Genomic DNA, 20865 nt, shown 5'->3' with positions numbered 1-20865 from the left:
GAGCAACGATCGTCGATCGATCGACGATTTAATCGTTAATTATTACGCGACGAGTAATTGACGAGCAGTAAAAGTAAATCATTCGATGATGGAGTTTCCGCGAGCAACGAATGAGGTTTTGTTCCTCGCGTCCGATCCATTACACGCCCTCTGCGGTAAGGATTTATTTCGATCGGGAGATCGGAGGAGTAATAAGTTTCAAAGAGAAATAACCCAATCATCGTACCGAGTATTATCCCATTGATTTAATGGCGCTACTGACAACGAGCCGCTTGCCAGGAACGTTCTTTCGGTGCCTCTTTTCTTGTGCTCATCAATTCTCCATTTTTTACTTTCGCTCGGGCTCGCCGGATTTTGGAGGCGAGTTTCAAATTGGCCGATCGTGCGAAAAGGTTTATAAACGGCACCAGCACATTTTCAGCGGGCTAATCTAAATTGAGTCGACACTGGCAGAGCATCAGCGAATTAGTTTCAATTTGAAAAACACGAAGTAAATAAAACGATTTATATTCGCATTCGCAATGGGCAAGCAGGAACTTCGTCGAAATTCTCGTTCTCTTCCGAGTCGTAACCGAACGGCGCGAATAATCAAGCGATTTCTTCCTCGTTATAATAAACGCAGCGGCCATAATAACAATGAGATTGAAAAAAGAAAGAAAAATAATGGGAAAGAAAGAAAAAGCTGAATCAGGAAAAAAATCGGGCGAATAATAAGACCGAGCAGTTGTTAAAGTAAAACGATACCTTCTGTCACGAAAAGAAAGAAATTCCAATCCGCCGCGTTCCGCAGCTAATTTGCGATGCGATCCGCAAATATTTATGCATGCGCGCCCCAACGATCAAAAAGGAGATAGAAAAGAATGAGAATAAATAAAAGAGGGAAATAAGCGTGAGGAGGGAAAATAAATGGGGGATCGAAAATAAGGGAAAATCGCGTTTACAATGAGCGCGTCTTTTCGATGTGATCGGAGGTCGCAGAGAAAATAAAGGCAGTTAAATTTGGTGGATTCTTGCGGGATGAGTCGATCGAGGGCGCCAAGAATCGAAGAAACATACTTTTTTTTAGTTTTCATTTCTCGTCGTGGTCCGCGAGGAGAGTTTAGTCCAAAGCGTCCGGGTTTCGGTCGGTCAACTTTTACGACTTTTCTCTTCTCCTTTCTTCTCAAAACGAATACTTCCTTTTTCGTGTATTTTTTATTTTCTCACTCGCCCCCCTCGCCGTCGCGCTGCTTTCTTCTTTTTTTCCTCTTCTTTCTCCTTTCCGGCTCTCCCGGCGCATTCGTCCTTGCCGAGGCCTTCCACCAGTGGGCGTCAATGGCCATGCGAAATATATGACGCAAGCTCCAGCACGCCACGTGTGCCGTAAGATAAGCTCGAGGCATAACGACACGAGAGCAGCAGAGAGCGAGACTCTTTACTGTGGCATGTAATGGCAGCACTCGTTGCCAATTTCTTAAGTACGTCATCGAGAGTCGATGCTGCGCATTCGAGAAGGAAAAAATGCCTCGATAAAACAGAAAAGTGGATGGTACATAATCGTCCGGGCCCAGATCCCTGGTCGGCGAGTGGACCGCAGAAAAAATCCGATATTTCGGAGTAAACCAATGGAATTTTGTTTTTTATCGTTCTTTAAGCGCTCGGGAGATTCGTCAATCGAGTCACTTCACTCGAACTGGGAGAACTAATCGTCTGTGGATCGTGGAAGTCTAAAAAACACTTGCTGGACCATTATTTCAGAAGAATCATCGTAAAACATTAATCCGTAAAAGAATTTTTGGAAGCAACGAAAAATTCTCCATTGAAATCGGTTTCTTCAAGGGTTTCTTCAACAGGAGAAAAGTGATTGGCTGGTGCGATACAAAGATTAACTTGAAACACGTGAATCGTTGAATCCGAACAGGCAAAAACGTAATAGACAATGTGCCACGCTGAACACCTGTGGTCCTGTACGATAAAGGCCTGTACGCGACGGATCGACACGGCAATAAATTTACCTGCATGCGATTCTACGTCTCTTTACGTACGCGAGTCACCACACGGAGGGAAAGAGACTCGCTGAGATTTTGTCACGATATTATCAGCGCCTAAGTCTGGAGAAATCACGACGACGCAACGAGGCAGTGAGACCGTTTTTCTCTCTCTTTCTCTCGTCGAGTGCCCTCCGAGGATCTTCCCTTTGGCTTCTCGTAGCTCATGGACATGGGGATTTTTGTACGGAGAGAGTTTCGAGCTTTCCCGGATTTTTGAAAGCTCATTTTATGCTCCAGTTTTTTTCAAAGTTCGTAATATACTTTGAAAGAAAAAAATTAACGAGAAGGAGCAAGGACGTTCGGGAGATTTGGTACTTCAAACTTTTCCATGAGGAGAGCACCTTAATTCCGATCGCTAGTTCGAGGCATTTTGATGCATTTGTTTTCCACAGACATCGCTCGACGAGGGGACTGCAAACGTCGAGCGAATCTCGTAACTGTTTGGTGCTATCGAGGGAAATAAAATGCAGAGAAAGGAAAGGTAATGAGAGGTAAAAAATGGTCTTTTTCTCACGATCTACAGAATCCGTAATTAACGTCTCTTTCTGTTTATCTACATCGGTCTGGCCACCCGTGAAACGTCGTCTTCGTGCAAAAGACATCGTCCCGTCGACAGACTTGATGTGATGTTTTTCTCTTCTGTATATAGCCCTATCGTACAGATTGAAATCTCGTGTAGAACAGACGAGCGAGTCCCTCTCCCGGTGAGGTCTCCCCTGCAGTATCCCGCAGCATCCCAGAGCGAAACTCTGATTTGTTAAGATTTCTTAGGCGAGCCGAGATATTGGATTTCTCAATGCGAACAACATATTCATTTTTCTAATTAAAATATAATTTTCAACTGTGCTGGAGTGCGGGGACGGGAAGTTTTTTATGCGAGCTATGGCTGCATGTGAAACATTTTGTGTCTTTTAACGCAGCTGACTCCCCGCCGTGAATTCAATCTCAACAGTTTTATTCTCTCGTTTGTCATCTGCAACAAAATATACGACTCGAGATTTAATCTGCAATCATTTCTTTTCAATCACTTCATCCGGGGTGGAAAGAAAAAAACAAAAACAATTGAGACACCAAAATATGCAAATTCATTGAATTGCCGGGACGATATTAAAGTAGTTCAGCCGTCCTATGACTAGTCAAGCTTGCAACTATTTTATGTTGATCAATTTCAAGTCTAAATTATTAATAAAATTAATAAACACTCACATTGAGAATATTTTTATCATGGAATTGTAATAAAATGCCTCAAAAATATCATAAAAGATTAAAATCAACTTGACTAGTTAATGATTGAGTCGGTACCGGTGAGACTTGAAATATACATAATCTTAGGAACACTTTTATTGGGCGAAAGAAAATTTATATCGGTGTAATGGCACCGAGAAAAAGGATTGGTTGATTCATGAAAAAAAAGCAAAGCTACTAGACGAATGAAAGCACGTGAATCAGTCTCAAAAAGAATTTTGATGAAATTCCTGCGATTCCCGAATTTAGCCGAAATTCAATCAGCTGTTACCAGCAGTCGCACGTAATGACTAACATCCGCTTTCGACACGTTAAAAACTAAACTTTTTTTCATGTTTTCTTTCTCAAAAGTTCCGTAAGGTAATGTTTTTTTCAAAGAAACGGAATCTGTGATAAATTTTCGTCACGATATAAACTTTTCCGAGGCTCGAACGCCGTTCAATTTTTTCATAATTAATATTATTGCGCTCCCATAGGGTGTAGCGTGTTAAAAACTCAAAATTCTAAATGAAATAATTGAAAATTTTGCCCCGTAAGAGGCCCCGGAATTGTGCTTATCGTTATCAGGGGACCTTAAACTATCATTTACCGCAAAAAAAGTGGACCTTCACCGTACTTTATAGAACGGCTGAACTACTTTGAGAAAATACTTACATTAGCGTACCAAGTTTTCGGGTGAAGGAACCATTAATTTGAAAGAATTTTTCTAACGCGTGAACCAAAGTAGAGATTCGGAGACTCTCGATCCATTAGATATCCCCCAACGCATTTTATAACCGTTTTCCATTTACAAGCCCATTTTCCCTCAATTGCGATTCATCGAAATATTCAGTTAAAAAAATGTTCATTCCGTCCTCGAATAAATGAACCGCGAAGGTGCATCTTTTCCAATAATTTTTTTTCCCCCGACTCGAATCAACGTTATTTGCACTTAGCCGTCGCAAGATTTTTCAGTGTCTCCCGAAACGACCTTCCCCCTTCCACAGGCGCGAGGACGTTTTCGGTTTTTAAGGTTCAACGAATTCGGCGCCACCGAAGATTCGACAATCTCGACTTACTGGACTCAATATATACATCCATACTTGCGTATACTTACACTGGAGAATACAGGCACTCGATTCAGCCAGCATCTGGGAGGTTCGCGCTGGTCGTATATACCATCATTCCAGAAAACCGGTACGAATACCCACACTCCACGCCCAGCGCTCCTCCGATGCACTTTTTCTCCATTCTGCGTGCATCGTAAGCGCTTCACTCAGCTTTTTTCAGCACTTTTACCTTACACCCACTGCTGCTATATATAGGCCCGAGAGATTCCAGAGAACCAAATTTCTAAAAATAGCACGCCCCGTTTTCGGCATACGTATATATATACAGAGAGACAGAAAAATCCATTAGTTTTAATCGCTGCCCTTCGAAACTGAATACGATCTTAACTTTGTTGCAGTTTGATAAATCGCCTGGGGCATTCCGATCGTTTATTTCGCGAAGAGACTTTCCGCATCAGAGTCCATTTTTCTTGGGTCGAAAGATTCAAATTTTGTTGCTACTTGTTGAGCGCGTAACTGAAGCGATACGAGAGTGCTGGGGGAGGGGGTGATTTTTAGTCAGAAAATAAACTCACAGGCCAAGAAAGTCCCTAGAATGTTACCGTGTCACTGGGAATGGATTGTTCCCTGATATACGCACGCGCATGTGCCCTCCAGCTCTTCTGACTCCGCCCTACAGGCGCCAAGATTTTATCGAACGAGGATCGCCCTCGATATAAATAAAGCATTAATAATACAGCAATCAAGGGGCGCGAGAATGCAGAATCCAGACTGGATAATTACACGGCGTTGAGTTATCGTAACATCATCATCCTTCTGGCTGGTGCCACTATCCATCATCGCATAAATAGTTATCCATTAAGGTACGATGCTTTATGTCGCCATTCAAATTACCGAGTAATGATCCACCTCGTCGCGATGCTCTTTACGAAATTTCCGCAGAAGCTGCATCGCGCGATTCGCCAAGCGATTTTCAAAGTCGGGCAAATTAATTAGAAATTGAAATGAAAATCGAACGGTTTTCATTTCATTTTGAGGGCTTAAAAAACTCCAATAATTGCATCGCGTTCGAACAAATTGTTGCTCGATTGCGAGCCGAATCCTGGTTAGAGGGCTCAAGAAATCGATTTTTTTCGTTGCTTAAATCTATTTCTTATCTATCTAAGAACATGTATCTACAATTATAAAGGCTAATTCGAAATAATTGCGGGCGTAATTGCAAGAAAACTAGACAACCAATGGAAACGAACCAATGCTTGTTAGCTCCAGATTTGTATCCTCTTTTATTTTATCTAAAAATATTCATGAAAAAAATTTTTAAACAACTTTTTTAGTAAGTTGAAATGATGTTTTTTTTTAACCGCGTTTTTTGCAAACCTCGTAAAAATGTTGAATTTTGATGTTTTTTGGGGTTTTTCTTAGTTCATGTAGAAGAAAAATACATAAAAATTAAAATTATATTTGTTTTTTATAATTTCAGATGGAAATTAGGAGCTGCATCTTTGCCGCCGATTGGGCATGGTGCTGTACAAATGTACATAAAAATCGGTTGCGTTCGAATATTTTTCTCTTCGAAATTTTTTTTTACAATCTTCAAATATCTAATAAAACAATCTGAAAGGTTCGCCACACTCGCTTGTTATTTTCTGCCCTAAAAAAATTCCTCTAAAAACACCTTTTTAGGCCTCCTAAAGCAGGACCCGCCCTTAAAAGTTTCCTCGATTTTGTCATTGCGATTCGACCCTGAAAGAAATTTGTCGACGATTCTCCTACGTCTTCCGTGAACTTTTCTTTGAAATTCAATAAATCCATCGAACGTCGTTCTCTGGAGAAGGAATGTAAGTGAAACCTTACGAATCTTCATTCAGCTCTCGGTGTCCTTTTTAGCGAAGCACGGAGGGAGGGCTGGACATCGAATAGCCACTTTTTCACCTCACGGCGATTAACTCGAAGCGGATGGGGTGACGATGCGGGTAAGCAAAAGTCCTTGCCGCGAGTGGAGTGAACTTTCGTTTGTAAAAATTCTGGAAATATATACGCGCGCGCGGTTTGACTCTCGGCAAGCTCCCACTTCCATCCGGATTAACCGGAGAGAGAGAGAGAGAGAGAGAAAAAGGACGAAAAGTCTCGCGAAATCTTATAAGGTGCTTTATGACGTGCGAGTGTGGGACTCCGCCGATTTTATTTGCTCCTCACTCTCGATGCGCCGCTCTACGAATCTTTATTTGCAGTTGTTTTCGCCATTTTTTTCGACGCCGTTTTCTTCTCGCTGCTCCCGCGGAGCATCGAATGATTGCTGCGATAGAGTAAAGGCAAACGCGATGAAAACAACGCTGATAGGCAATAAAGAGAAATGCATCGGCACACACCCAATGATTCAACGTCAAGTTATTACACGACAGAGGTTTTATGAATCACGCTGTTGCAAAACCCGCGCTCGAAGCATGATCCAATCAACGTGGAATATGATTTTCCAATGGCCGGCCCGGATTAACCTTTCAATGTCTCCGTCGGTCCCCCTCTCGGTACCTTTTTTCACGAGAAATGATGTCAGAATTTTTCTAACGTAAAAAATATTCTGACCGTTACGAGGCCTCCTGAAAACCAATATTAAAAGTTTGAAGCACTGTGATCGAGCTTCGCAATGCGGATGGCTATTTTTCGCGAATTCCGTGTGACTATGTATCGCTCGCCTTTCACCCGAGTCATCCGACTCGTTCGTCATGAGGACTCGTTTTCGACCTCGAGTATATATTTTTCGTTTTCTTTTCTTTATTTTCTTTCTTTGTTCCTCTTCATTTTTTCTTCGTTCGATCGATCGCAAGGTCGTTATTTCCCAAGCCAATTACAGTCGTCGCAGACGAGAAAATCGTAGGCACGAAAGTTATACCGGGCAACTGTTATAAGGACGCTAAGTACTCGCCGAGTATCCGGAGCACTTTGCGATCCACTTGCGAGCCGCGACGGGGGAAGGAATTCATTGGAATTCACAACACGAATTTCACGACGGCGAGGGATTCGCTCGTAATTATCGGCACTCGTGTCGCGACTTCGCATCTTTGTTCCGAGGATCAAACTCCCAGGAATGGAGCTCGGTCGAATCGGCTCGAGTCTGCGGGTTCGAGAGGATGAAACGGAAATTAAAAAACGACCGAAAAGACAGTAGAAAAATATTGTTTACATCGACCAACTGACGAAAACCGAGAGGACGATTTTCGAAGAGCAAAAAACATCAGAATCGACCTCCTCGTACGTGACCAACGGCAGGAAGTTTTTTTTCATTTATGATGACCCATCTGTCCGGATGCTCGGCCATTTATCATGGGCAATGCTGATTTCCCAGCATCGACACCGTAATAAATGTGTTCCAAGTGCCACCGGAGTTGCGGGAGAGAGGAAGCTGCTCGTTGAACGAACCGGATATCTGGGTAAGGGTCCGGCCTCGTGATGATCAATTTCACTCGGACATTTGACAAAGTATTCGTACTCAGCGACCTGCATCATCACACGACCCCTCTCGTCTATCCACGCTACCAACGAAACTTAATTTACTCATTGAAATCTAGACCATTGAGGTCGCTAATGGCAAATCGCATGGAAAATATCGTCGAGGCTACGATTCCAGAGCTGCCGGATGCTGAGTCAACGGTCTGAGAATCTTCGTTAAAAATATTCGTGGTGAAAACGCTTGGGAGGGTTTTCCCAATGTTTCTTGGGTTTGAATAAAAAAATAAATAGAAAAATGGTCATTGAAAAAAGTTGATTTTCGGTCCTACGAGTGGAAGGAATTGCAACGAAACGAATTGGAGATTGAACTTTCACGAGCGTTTGAACAGGGCTTTCGAATGACAGAAATCATGTTACATCCACAACCGGGATTCTCCTGTCGGTAAATGAATGCGCGGCTGAGCAACTCCGTGATGACACGAGATTCGTAATCCCAGCGGAAATTCCAACAGGGCCTTTTGACAGAGAGGAAAGGGGGGGAGGGGAGGGACTTCTCGACAGAAATTGGCTCGTCATTCTCGAATGCTCGTTCCCGGTTTAATGTCAGACGTGTTCACCGAAGGCCTCTGCACGCGGAGAGGTTTGCTGGATCCTTTAGAGATTGGCTATGCGATAATAGAACGGTTTGCATGTCTGAGTACAAGCCAAAGAGAGAGAGAGAGACACGTAATGTTGGCAACTTCCGCTTCTCTCACTTGAAAAACATTTAACTTACAGCGTACCCTTGTAGTGGTGTTCGTACGCTTAGGATCGAGCGCCGATGTACGGGCAGATGCGAGTCGAATCGAGCGAGCCCCAGGACCAGCGTCCGTTTCCCCTCCCGGGAAGGTGGCCCAAAAGTTGAATGGCAGCGAGACTCGCCCGGTGATTTTTTCAACGAGAAGAAACTCTGGCGTTGGGAAGAGAGTTCGACGAGGGAAGTGTGGAACCGCGCGTGGGCACCGAGTGCCTCGTCATTCGTCACGGAAGGCCCCGTACCCAGACCCAACACCGATGGATCTTGGGCTACAGAAATACGGATAAAGCTGGATAAGGATCTCTCTAACTCGAGAATAGCTCAAACGCGTGTTTCCTGTATACACGCTCTCACGTGGTTGGCTTATAACGAGAGTGGTGCGGGGGTCAAGGCGATGCATGAAAGGAGGATTAAGCGCGTAGTATTGGAAAGATAAGCGGCGCGAGTGCGGAGAAACAAATGGAGATGCCTGAGGCGTGTTTTTCACATTGCGAGAAACACGAGAGCCGTGAATGCATGTTCGCTGCAACTCCGAGTTTGTTGATCTCGAACAAGCGAGAGACTCGTGCCAATTTTCTGTGACACTGGACCACGGAGCTGGACAACCGGCTTAATGATCCAACAGCTAAAATCTCGGGTTCGAAGCTTTTTCGAAGTGCGACGCTCGCGCGAAAATGTTCATCGTTTGAAGAGCCTCGCCGGCTCGGAGATGAATCACGCGAGACGCCTTATCTGCATGCAACGAATGCTCCGCTATCGTCGACGACGCGAACCGTTATGCTACACGAGACTCGGCGCGCGCGCGCACCGCTACAAGATCACTGCTGCATGTCGCCAACGGGCAAAAAGGACCGTGTACGTTTGCAGTCGCGCGGGTCAAACAATACGTTATAAATAACACGGAGCACGCGTCCCGGGGCAAACCTCGACCGGGACTTTTGTCTTTAACCGCGGCAGAGAAACCGCGCGCGGTACGCGGTCTTGCCGAGTATCGCGCGAAACTCCCGGGAATCCCACATTCTCGAAAGAGCTTTCCGGCTAACGGTTCTTTGCTCTCGTTAGCCCGAATTCTCCGGACGCGATTCTCATTCCATTTATCAAAATTTTTATTTGGCTATTATGGAACGTCGGACTGCCGCTGCACGCGCAAATAATGCAAAAGTTTGGGGAACCATTGCCACAGTCCATAGTAAATAACGCGCTGCGCTACATCAAAAATAAACACCGAGCGAATTTTTATTAAAAACATAATAAATAATGGTAAATTTAGGAGATAACAAATAGCAATCGTTTCTCTGTGCTGTGCGAAGAAATGAAATAGTTTCGTATTTTCCTTTTTACCCCACTGAATTTTGCTCAATAACATAGCAAAATTCGTGAAAAATTAACTTGTGGCACATAGTTAAATTTCAAGCAGTCGCTTCCTTCGTGAGCGACCGTTTCAAATTTTTGTATTACTGAGGTGCACCGTCCGAAAAGAAGTAAATTTTTGTCGAAAAAAAGATTTACTTATTTTCGAACGCGGTGCATCTAGACACTAAAAAAATTTTTAACATTTGACCAATTTATCCAGTCCAATTCGCCAATTTTGAACATTTCGCCAACGGCACGAGTCACATTCGGATATCGCTAAATTTAGCCTGTCCTACACGGAGAGAAAATTCCAGCAAAAACTACTGTGGTGCCATGAGTTCTATATCGTAACATTAATTAATTCCTACGAAAAAACATGGTAATTTTCTGTGAAGCGAGAAATCGATGAAACTTGATGTACAAGCGCGAATGAAATTCTGCTGTGTACCTTGGTAAATTTTCAAACATTTCGGCGGATCGGCAGTACTTGGATTCGAGCTGGAATTTTACTATGCTCAAATGTAAAATAAGCAATTGAGAAATTTTCATTTGGAAATGACACGAAAAGGCATAGTAATTCTCAATATTTTTCTCTCCGTGTACGTAGGAAAATTCGAGAAAACTGCTCTCGGCATCAAAATTACTTTGTACTTTGGTGAAATGTATTTATCCCAAATATTCATATGGGAGAGCGAGCGGGGCAAAACGTAATGGCCGAAAAATTTGGGAAATTTTGTTGACTTTTTTTTCTCAACTTCTATATTTGTCCGAAAATGAACGAAAAATATATTTTTACTTAAACATCATGTTTTTTTTTTAATTTCCACTACTGTCTATGAGAGTACTCGCAGATATAGGGGAACGTGGGGCAAAGTGGACACCATGAGCAATTAAGCTAGACGTGTCGGTTTACATATGTGCTGTCAACAACTGCTGTGTTCGAAAATTGATTTTTCACAGTAACTTTTCATATTCTGTCAAAAAAATGATGGGGCAAAGGGGACTTATTCCCCTCGAACAAAAATTGAACGAAATTTGAATTAAAAAAAAAGGAATAGCCTCTTGTGGCCACTTTGCCCCAGCTGCCTTATTTTGTCGGAGGATCATCTGTGGTCACACCTGCAAACAAATCATGTGCCCACTGCGCACAACTTTAACACTGAATCCAGCATGATTCGGTGCAATGAAGAATCCAAACTTTTATAAAATAAAAACACACCTGAGGTGCGTTGTGTGAAAATTATAAAAAAAAAAATTTCACAAATTTTTGAGGGAAATTGCTCCGGAGATTTTTCTTGTTTTTTGAAAATTGAAAAAAATTTCAGTACGTTTCTTGGTTTTTCGGAGTAAAAAACAGACGGAGACAAACTCCTGAAAAGTTCAATATTTCCTTAAGTTCAATATTCCCTTTTGCCCCGCTCTCCCCTAAAAGTCTCTCCGTGCGTACGAGCCGAATCAACAGTCGCGGAAATGATCGACGAGCCTGAGCATCCTTATCGCGCACTCGAATCCCATTGAATATATTGCTCGTGCGAGTGCGCTTGATGGATCGTCCGGGACCTCCCGCGGCATTGATGACCGATGTATAGAGAAAAGTAGCGAATATCCATCGGCGCGTATGAGTTCGTTCCGAGTCTCCATACCCGCCGCAACGGCTCGGCTCTATTCGAAGCACTTAAACTCGCGTAGAGAATAACGAGAGGATGCCCCCGCTGCGGGGATGAACTCCTCGCTTGTACGGGCGGCGCACCGAGTCTGAGCGATGCCCACCCCCGCGCCCACGCCGCAGAGATGAGTTTGCCTCGGATTTTTGTCGCCGCTGCCCCTGATGCGAGAGCGTGTAAGCGCGCGAGCACGAATGATTTACCGGTCGGTGCATGCGCCGTTCGGGTGTACAAGGAGAGCTCCGACGATGGAGACTCGCGCGTTCTCGGAGCAAAAACATTGCTGTCCGAGAGGTAAGAAGATCGGGATGCTCGGATGCTGAGATACTCACTGGACCGCATTATAAATTACCGATCGTCATTTCCCTCGCAACTTCTTTACAGTATCGCTCTCCCCCTTCAATCTTAACTCGCTTATTTATTCTCTCATTCAAATTTCAAACAAGAAACTCGTTATGCTGCGCATGTTTTAAAATATGAATTGAAAGTCGGGACATTCGCCTTGAGTAAGGTCCAGAACGCCGGCTTTCGGGTCACTGATCTTCCTCTCACTGGCAGCCTCGTTTATATTTAAATGCATCGATAAGAGCTCTCGTTCCGGACAGCCTTAATAAATGAATTATGGATCGTCCCACTCCGCTTCGGTTTTTCGATCGATTTCAGGGAAGAGGCGCTGAGCAATTTTTCTCCCAAATTTTGCCCTCTCGACTACGATCCCACGCGATTGATTCTTCTGCGGGGTTACGAGGCGCGTGACCTTTTCGTTTCGCTCGGATGAATCAATCACTGCGCGATTCATGAATAAACTCTCCGAAAATCCAGGCGAAGATTGATGCCGGGATTCACCAGGACGCCATTTTTTCGATCCTGATCTCGATGCAAAGATCGCGAATTATCGTAGGTACTTAAAAAAACTTATTTGCTCCGAGCAAGGTCGATCCACGAGTCAACGATCTCGGTCCTCGGGATTTCTAATTGTGACGACAGACTCGCTTCGCGGTCTCGTAATAATGCAATTGAATGAGCTGGCAAATTCGAATGGTTGTCAGCGAAGCGATTGAACTGTTCAAAAAAATCGGCATTCGTTTCCCGATGAATGTCATTAAAGGTCATTAACGAATTATGCGCCAATTGAATTCGCGTTGTTAGATTTCCGAGACGAGTTTGACCGGTAATTTGGGGTCGTGAAAGCATATTTTTCTAGGTCCACGAGCGGTTCGGTCAATTGGAATTTCGCAGTCGGTGTCCGAGCGACATTAAAGAGAAAAACGAGCTCCGAGTAGCCAGGAGAGCGCTGACGGAGCGTGCAAACCCCGAGGAATGACGCGTGTGTGAGCCCACGCGTGTAAGTTCGTTCCTCGGAGTTCTGACGGCCGAAAGTACTCGGCCATGTCATGAGGATACCAATTTTTAATTCTCGTCTCCGTCTCTCCTTGATCCGTTAAGAATTTCGAATTGAAAAATGCGAAAAATTGTCCGGAGGATTGACGAACATTGATCGAAGATTCGCGACGATCCTGCCGAAAATGATCGCTATTTTTTTCGGCGCCGAGTTCCTCGACTCGAAGCGTTCAGTTTCCAAGCGACTGACGGCCGGATTGATCGAGGGATGCTGCGTTATTAATATTCGTCGAAGATTTTTTCCTTACTCGGATTCCGCAACGAATATAAAAAGCAGCACGATAAATGAGTCGTTCTATTTTGCAGCTCGGCATCCATCTCGTTTTTTACTAACCAACCGGTAGCCGAGCTCTCATTATCGCAACGGGGGGGGGGGGCGGCTGAGACGCCTGCATGGCGCTGAGGATCAATTTCTCCCTCGCGTTTCTCCCCATCCCCGGCGATCAAACGCGTATCATTTAATTAAGTCACAACCGCTGCAGTTATTCGTGTCGGAGGAAGAAAAAAACTCGGTTTCTTCTGCCCCGTTGAGGAAGTTCAGCGAGCAGTTTTTTCCCTCGAATCTTTCGGGCCGAAATACTCGACGTCAGTCCGCGTTCGAGTTAGTGACAAATTAGTCGTTAATTATTAATAAGCATGACTGGAAACGAGCTTCTGTGTTTTTTCCCGAATTGATTTATGGTAAAAGGAGAACAAATTGCAGCTCAACGATGAGCTAACGTCGCTCGCCCGGATCAGTTAAATATTAAAATCGTTTAATGAACACGTCACTTGAAAAGTGGATCGTTAACGTCCGATACCGGAGTATATTTCGCCTTAATTAGTTATAAGTGGCAAGTTAATTGGGCTCTCCTCTCAACGAACATTGTCTCGGACCGTGCCAAGGGTACTCAAGGCTGCGTGTGTGGCGCTTAACGTTCCAGTCTTTATTTCCAGTGTCTCGCGATTAATCGACGAGATCCAATTACCCACCTGCATCATACGAAGTGGAGCATAATCGCGACGCACCTTTACAATGGAATGGAAACGACTTTTTAATCCGGCTCGCGCTGTACTGATACCGCGAGACACATTTACGAGATCGCTGCCGGAGATAAACGCGATTATCAAGATCGTCCGTTCGGGAATCACACGAATAAAGTTGACCGCGACGCGACGTTTACGAAGCTCGATGAACAGAGGGAACTTTGAATAATTCGAAGCTCCGCGACCAGGTGGCTCGGCTCGTTCGACTCCTTGCGATTCGAGGGCGTTCGAATGCGAGAGAAAAGATGATTTGTCAGGAGCGAGAAGAGCGAGCAGGCGTATAATGAACGCGCTGATAAGAGACGCCGATGACTCTCGCGGTGGCTTCCATGCGCGGTTGGGACCTCTTCGTCATTGCTTGGGGCCAATATCAAGGAGCAATGTTCCCGCGAAAGTGAAATGTTTCTCGACGCAATTAACCGAAGATTGCGCGTATCTCGCGCGTACACGCGGAGATACCGAAGCTTCGTCGTTCCTTTTTTCCTGCGGTTTTTTTCAGCGCGTTTTCTCTCCGAGTTCCTTTTGGAGGAGGCAAAAAGGTACTTGTGGACCGGCGGTTTGAGGCTGTCGGTTTATAACTTCATTGTCACGGTCGAGCGAGATTCCTGTCGAGTCCCTTCTGCTCTGGCACACTCTCAATAAATTTCAGTGCACCTTCGTTCCGCGACAAGATTTATCAGCTTAATTAGTTATTTATTTTCATCCGGGTTCCATCCTGCCAGCTCGTTCATAAATTGCTCTTGACATTAAAGCCCTCATCGCAGGTGTAGCGCGAGAATTATGCGGGAGTATCCTCAGGGCGGTGAGCTAAAAAGTGTTTGATCGACTGCCGCGCGGGAGTCTCTCGATTCATCAATTCCGATGACTCTCGCTTCGCTCCTCTCAACTTCCGGGAACGTTGTTTCAAACTACAGTGGAAAGGTTCGAGGTCGCAGGAATGAATTCTCTGCAAAAAGTCGACCAAACAGAAATTTTGACGCTCGCAGGGGCAGAATCTGATCGAGCGTGCTCGCGCACAGGAAAATTTCGATTATCATAATAATGGAAAGCGTCACGGATCGTTCGGGCCGTAGGATCAACAGAGCGAGTCAAAATATTGCCGCGGATACGCCGACTATTCAGCTTTCTCGCGATCCTTTAGTCTTTTTATCGGTAGATTTGGATTGACACTTCTATTGTCGAAACGTGTGAAATCGCGGTGAGCCCGATACAATTATGTGTGGACGCACAGCGAAGTTGCGCGGGGGAAAATGATCGACACGATTCTCGATTGTGCCCGATTTACGCAACGATTACAAACACAAAAATCTCGGCGATGCTGTATCACGAGAAAAAGTGAGCAAGCATTTTCAGCGGGATTTATTCACGCGGCTCGAACCCAACGCCCCAGCAAGTGCTGGGACGCCGATCGCGATCGGTTCGATCCAAAGAAACACGAATTTCTAGCCGAGCTGGAAAAATGATTATCACGCCCTGCCAAAATGATCGACGACTAAACTTCGAGCGTGATCTCTTCCTACACGCACACGTGATACTTTGCTTTTCTTCATTTGCATATCGAAGCTGCGCGCGGAGTTTATCCAGCATCGATTAAATCGATATTAGAGGCGTCTCGATCGTTCTCTCAATTTGCTCCAGTCTATCCATATGATAATGTCTCCAACGGTACTCGCCCGGCCTAAGACACTTTTTTCTCTTCCTCTTTTAACTTTTTTATTATCCTTTCTGAACGAGTTTGAGCTGTTACTGTTGCTAGCCGGAGATTTCTGCTGCCTCGCCGCACAGCTACTCTCTTAATTATCCGGGAGTGTTGGAACGACACACACGCGATATGCGCGAAATTACTGACTGCACGAGGCGCGCTCTTGCACTACGGCTCGTGATGCATTAGACTCGATCACACCTTTTACGTTGACCGGGCGGATCGATACACTTCTCGTCAATTCCACACGAGATTACTAAACTTAATAACTAACTTTATTTACGCAGTTTAGCGCCCGTGTCACTGGCTTTTGGTACCCAACAAAAGTTTTCTTCCAATTTATTAGTTGTCGTAATAAGAAATATTTGCGGCTAAAAATCGGTCTGCGTATGAACCGAGCCTTGAATTTAGGGGGGGACGGGACTGCTGGTTTGAAAAGCAACTGCGAATCGATGAAATTGGTGAAAATTGTGAGTTTTTTCAAAGTGTCGGACAGCATCGATGGGATTGCAAACCCACGTTTTGCTGCTGCCCGTGAGCTCGACGATAGTTTCGTTGGTTTTCTATTGAAATCGGTACGGTTTTGTCTCTGGTGACTCCAATCAAAAATTCACTTGATTTATAGCGAGGTTGTTGATTTTTGCAAAAAATTTTGTCACGAGCTGACTGGACTTGGAGTATTCGTTGGACTTATGAATAAACATGGACTTCGTGGTACCGAGCGCATAAATAAACAGATACACGAACGTATGAAAAAGACCGATCACTTTCGTTGGTACTGCCAACGCGTTCCGTTATAAAATGTCGATCGCGAAGGCCGGAGCTCTCCCGAAGCAAGGCCGCAAACACGAAACTACGTACGCTCATACTTATTCTTATTTCTGTGTGCTGGATTATATCAGAATCATTATTATTACCATTCAAATCTCAGTCGAATTGGAAGCTCGGTGATTGGTATTTATTTAATGAAAAACTCGTCACGGAGAATACCGGAGCGCTGAATCTGATGAGGAGATTGGAGGAGCAACTTTGACGAGTTATCAACAACGCGATTTTTCGTTTTTTTTTTAACTTCCAGTCGTGTTTCTTACGAAATGACCTTTGGACACAACGAGAGGAAAGTAAATTGAGCTGCGGTGATTTCAGGTCTTTTTACAAAGACGAATTTTCGTGTCGAAAATTCTGTGGAAGTTTCCGAAGTGGGAAATTCTCACCTTCAGGATGCCTGTTTTTGCAACCTGCTCGAGTTTTCACACATGCGCTCAACGAACGAGAAAAATTCAGTTGAAATTCCGAAAGATTTTTTAGGACTTAAAACCCACAAATTTTGTAACTCATGAACGAAGCAATTGCAAGAGATAAATTGTCACTACAGTTCACCTGCCAGCTTCGAGGGTGGTCGGCGATAACGGAGGTTAGAAAAACGTGAAATGATAACGCGAATACGTAATAATACGTGTTTGTCTCAGGGGGCCGGTGCGAGCGAGATCTGAGATCGAAAGGAAACGCACGAAATACGCACTCGCACTCGATTTCAGAAGCAAAAATTCTCATTCACACACCGACGTGTGTATGTGTGTGTGTGTGTGTGTGTGTGTGTGTGTGTGTGTGTGTGTGTGTGTGTGTGTGTGTGTGTGTGTGTGTGTGTGTGTGTGTGTGTGTGTGTGTGTGTGTGTGTGTGTGTGTGTGTGTGTGTGTGTTTATCTGCAGAGCGCATTGGCAGTGTTCCCGTTTCGCGACTTGCACGCGCGTTATCTCGCACCCGCTTGCGAACGTTTTGTAATCAAGAGTCCACTGGGCTTTCACATGAATTAAGGGGACTGTCCTAGTGTCTGGAGGGGCGTTAAATGTCGCATAAAATCGAACGTTCCTGCGGCTCGGAATGCAATCGCTCTTGCAAAGACAATGCGAGTTAATTGCCAACGAATCTGCATCAAAGTCATTCTAGTCAACTTCCAATACGGTTCAATCTGGCACGAAAAACAAAAACAACTTCAATTACAGCAGGAATGAGCTGCTGCAAAATTTCATATGCGGTCAAAATTATTGCAAGATGTCGTTCACACGACGAAATTTCCTCGGCGTTGTAACATATTTTATAAAATTAACAAACTGATTATTGCATATGACTACGATATGAAATAACAAACAATGAACGAACAATTACCAAAGAAGTCAGTTAACTGACTGTACTGAACTTTTTAACAATTTCTCTCTGTTCAGACAAAAGGTTTGCATGTTTTTCACAAAGCACTGTCAAAAAATATTCTGTTTGTCTCTGAGAATGCGACTATAAACATTTTTTTCTTATCTAAGAAAAATCACTGTGTCCAAAATGTGCTTTCGTAAGGAACGACCTTTTCGTTGTTTCAATAGGACGAATAATTTAAATCGGAATATTTGGAGGTACAAAAGCTCAGTCAGCTGATTAAATATCCTGATGAATCACTCAAATATCGATAATTATAACAACAAAATGTTTTATCGAGCCATTTTCTCATGATGCGACCAAAGATCCGTGCACCTCAGCTGCGGGCATATGAGCAACAAATAATCAATCATTGAATCAACAAAATCGATTTTGACCAAACGAATTTTGTTGGCTCAACGAAATTCCGTTTCCGGTGTAGAAATTCCCTCCATTGAGAGACTTTTCCCGTTCGCAGGTTCCAACGACCGAGCACCAGTCGCCCTGCGAGGAGAATTCGAGGCGATTGGCAGCCTCTGAAAAGTGTGGCTCGCACAATCCGCACGTAAACTACTGGGCTCAACTTGCGCCCTTTCGTCTGTCAGGCTTCGCTATAAGCACACGTTTGTGTCTACTCTTTGAAAGTTCATGCACGTAGCAGCACATGCACGCGAGTGCTACGCGTGCCGATACGAAATAATGTCCAAGGAGTCAAGGATACCCTCGCGTCGTGGCGTTATCTCGGCAGCAACGAGCTTCGCCAACTGCGCTATCACTGTGTTTATTACGCTCATGAACGTATACGTATCTCTATTCTGGCATGTACTCGCTACGATCGTAAGGTCTTGCGTATTATATTGTAAGAAAACTCGGGGCAAGATCGCGGATCGAGAGGAGAGCGTGGAGACTGGGGAGCGAGGCGGTCGAACGAGCGTTAAATAAGCGGCGTTGTGTATCGCGTTGGAATAAACCGCGCGCCAACCGTGCTCGGCGCTCGTCCCGGATCATCTTGATTGACATTTTTGGCCGAATGTCAAGAAATATTCGGCCTCGTTGTCGGGAATGCTGCGTGAAAACTTAAATTTCTCGATGTTCTGGCCAAAAATGAGGATTCCTAGGATCGCGGCTCCAAGATTTCCGAGGGTTTATGGCTCCTCAGAGAAGGGTGAGGGGCCAGCTGACTTCGACGAAGAACGAAGGATAAATGGCTGCAAAAAACTGACCAGCTCGCTGGATCGGATGAGAAAAAAGGTTCTTTTGTGCAATCTGATTGACTGAGCCAGAATGTCGAAATCGAGGTTACAGAGCACCTGACCCACTTCGCGGGGCATTAAGAATTTGGAGTATCTTTTGTTTCGATTCGAAGAAAAGACACGAGCGTCCCGGTCGTCGGTGGCCAAAGGTCCGAAGATATTCGGTTCTATCCACTGGCACACTCCCACACGGAGCTTTCGAGGACGAGACACTCTTTCGTCGACGCACTCGCGTGCCTATGATTTTCTTCTGATGCTGAAACCTCGGGGTCGGCGCGCATCGGTGGAATGCGCGAAAGAGCGAGAGCGAGGCGTCGCAATCTCGGTATCTCTCTCCACTTTTGTCTCCCTCTCTTTCATCTCGTAATATACGTTTGAGGGAGAACGCGGGGATTAAATAATCGAGAGAGAAGTTAATATTGTGCAATATGCGCACGCCGGTGCCCCGCGCGTATAATACTGCATGGAGCACGCGCGGAGACGTCACGGAGAGTTGAACGCCGCGCGCTAGAGCAGGTAAAGTCTCTTTGGTACGACACGTTGGACAAGAAAGAGTTAAACGAACATATATAAACATATAGAAGCGGGGGAGATCGCAGAGAAGTCAAAGGATAACTCACCAGCAGGACAAGTATCGTGCTCGTAGCGGTTCTCTCGTACGTTAATCTGCACGCCATCTCTCCTGGGGGGACACACTTGTGTCCTCCTGCTTTAATACGAGAACATCCTTGGCGTCAATCCCGCATGTGATATCGCGGTATATCGCGAGCCACGAGCGTCTTTTTTCTCCCCCTTTTTTCCCGATATTTATCGTTTGCTTCACGATTTTTTCGCCTCCCTCTGCGGCTGTTTCCTCCAAAAGATTAGTACCGATCACTCGCGTCTCTTTCGCACTCGCGATCTCTCCGTTTTTCGGTGTCTTCTCTTCAGTAGGTTCGACTAAATTTTGTGGCTTCCCACCCCGTGCTATCGCGCGTTACCCGGATAAATTCGACCACGGAACTGACAACGATCGCGCCTCGATCTCGACCCTTCCGGTGGCTCCGATCGAACCCTTTTCGACCCGCTTTCCCCGCTCAGACTCCACGATCCTCCGGGCAAAATCAATTTCTATTATTCTCTTTATCTCGCACGTATTTTTCTCCAGATTTGCGTATGCTCCGACGCTCCCGAGCCACGCTCAACCTTCGTCCTTCTCGCGATTCACTCGCTCCGACTAAATCCGAACAATGTGTCTGATCGTAATCAAAGCGATTTATGCCCTGACGCGATACGAAAAATCGGCGGAGACAATGCACTCGCACTTCTCCTATTTCAACGATTTCGAAACTCGCTCAAATCCCCCGATTTGCCGATCACCAATCACTGTCTTCTCGGATCCTGCCACCTCGGTTTCAATTTCTTCTATTTCGCACTGGACTAGATCCCTCACAATCTTTCGAAACAAAAGAAACATCAACAGAAACGTGTCATTATCGATAATTGTCACTCTTCGTTATCCCTCTTTCTCTTTCTCTCTCGGCCGGGAACGCGCACGCGTTTTATTGAATTACTACGTTCGCTCGTTTCCTATCGAGAGTCTGTGTGACGTGACGTGACGCGTCCTAACCGTGGCACAGGGCTCGGGCAACTGACAGCGGGTCACAGTCGCCTCGATCGGGCGCCACGCCGCTCACAGCTGATCCGGCGCTTACCCTCTCTACTTAAACGC

The 20865-nt window shown here is 45.0% G+C and overlaps 1 protein-coding gene across 1 annotated transcript in view; it reads right to left on the bottom strand.

Annotated features, from left to right (window-relative positions):
• Positions 1-20767, bottom strand: part of LOC122406508 (uncharacterized) — a 52607-nt gene extending 31840 nt beyond the window's left edge. Inside the window, exon 1 of the mRNA XM_043412002.1 lies at positions 19775-20767. Coding sequence (XP_043267937.1) covers positions 19775-19831 — 57 coding nt within the window. The 5' untranslated portion in view covers positions 19832-20767. The remainder of the gene's footprint in view (positions 1-19774) is intronic.
• Positions 20768-20865: the final 98 nt, after the last annotated feature.

The sequence above is a fragment of the Venturia canescens genome, chromosome 2, assembly GCF_019457755.1.
Source record: "Venturia canescens isolate UGA chromosome 2, ASM1945775v1, whole genome shotgun sequence".
In the NCBI taxonomy this organism is placed as follows: domain Eukaryota; kingdom Metazoa; phylum Arthropoda; class Insecta; order Hymenoptera; family Ichneumonidae; genus Venturia; species Venturia canescens.
Note: the sequence above shows the minus strand (reverse complement) of the source record. Positions and strands in the feature narration are given on the sequence as shown.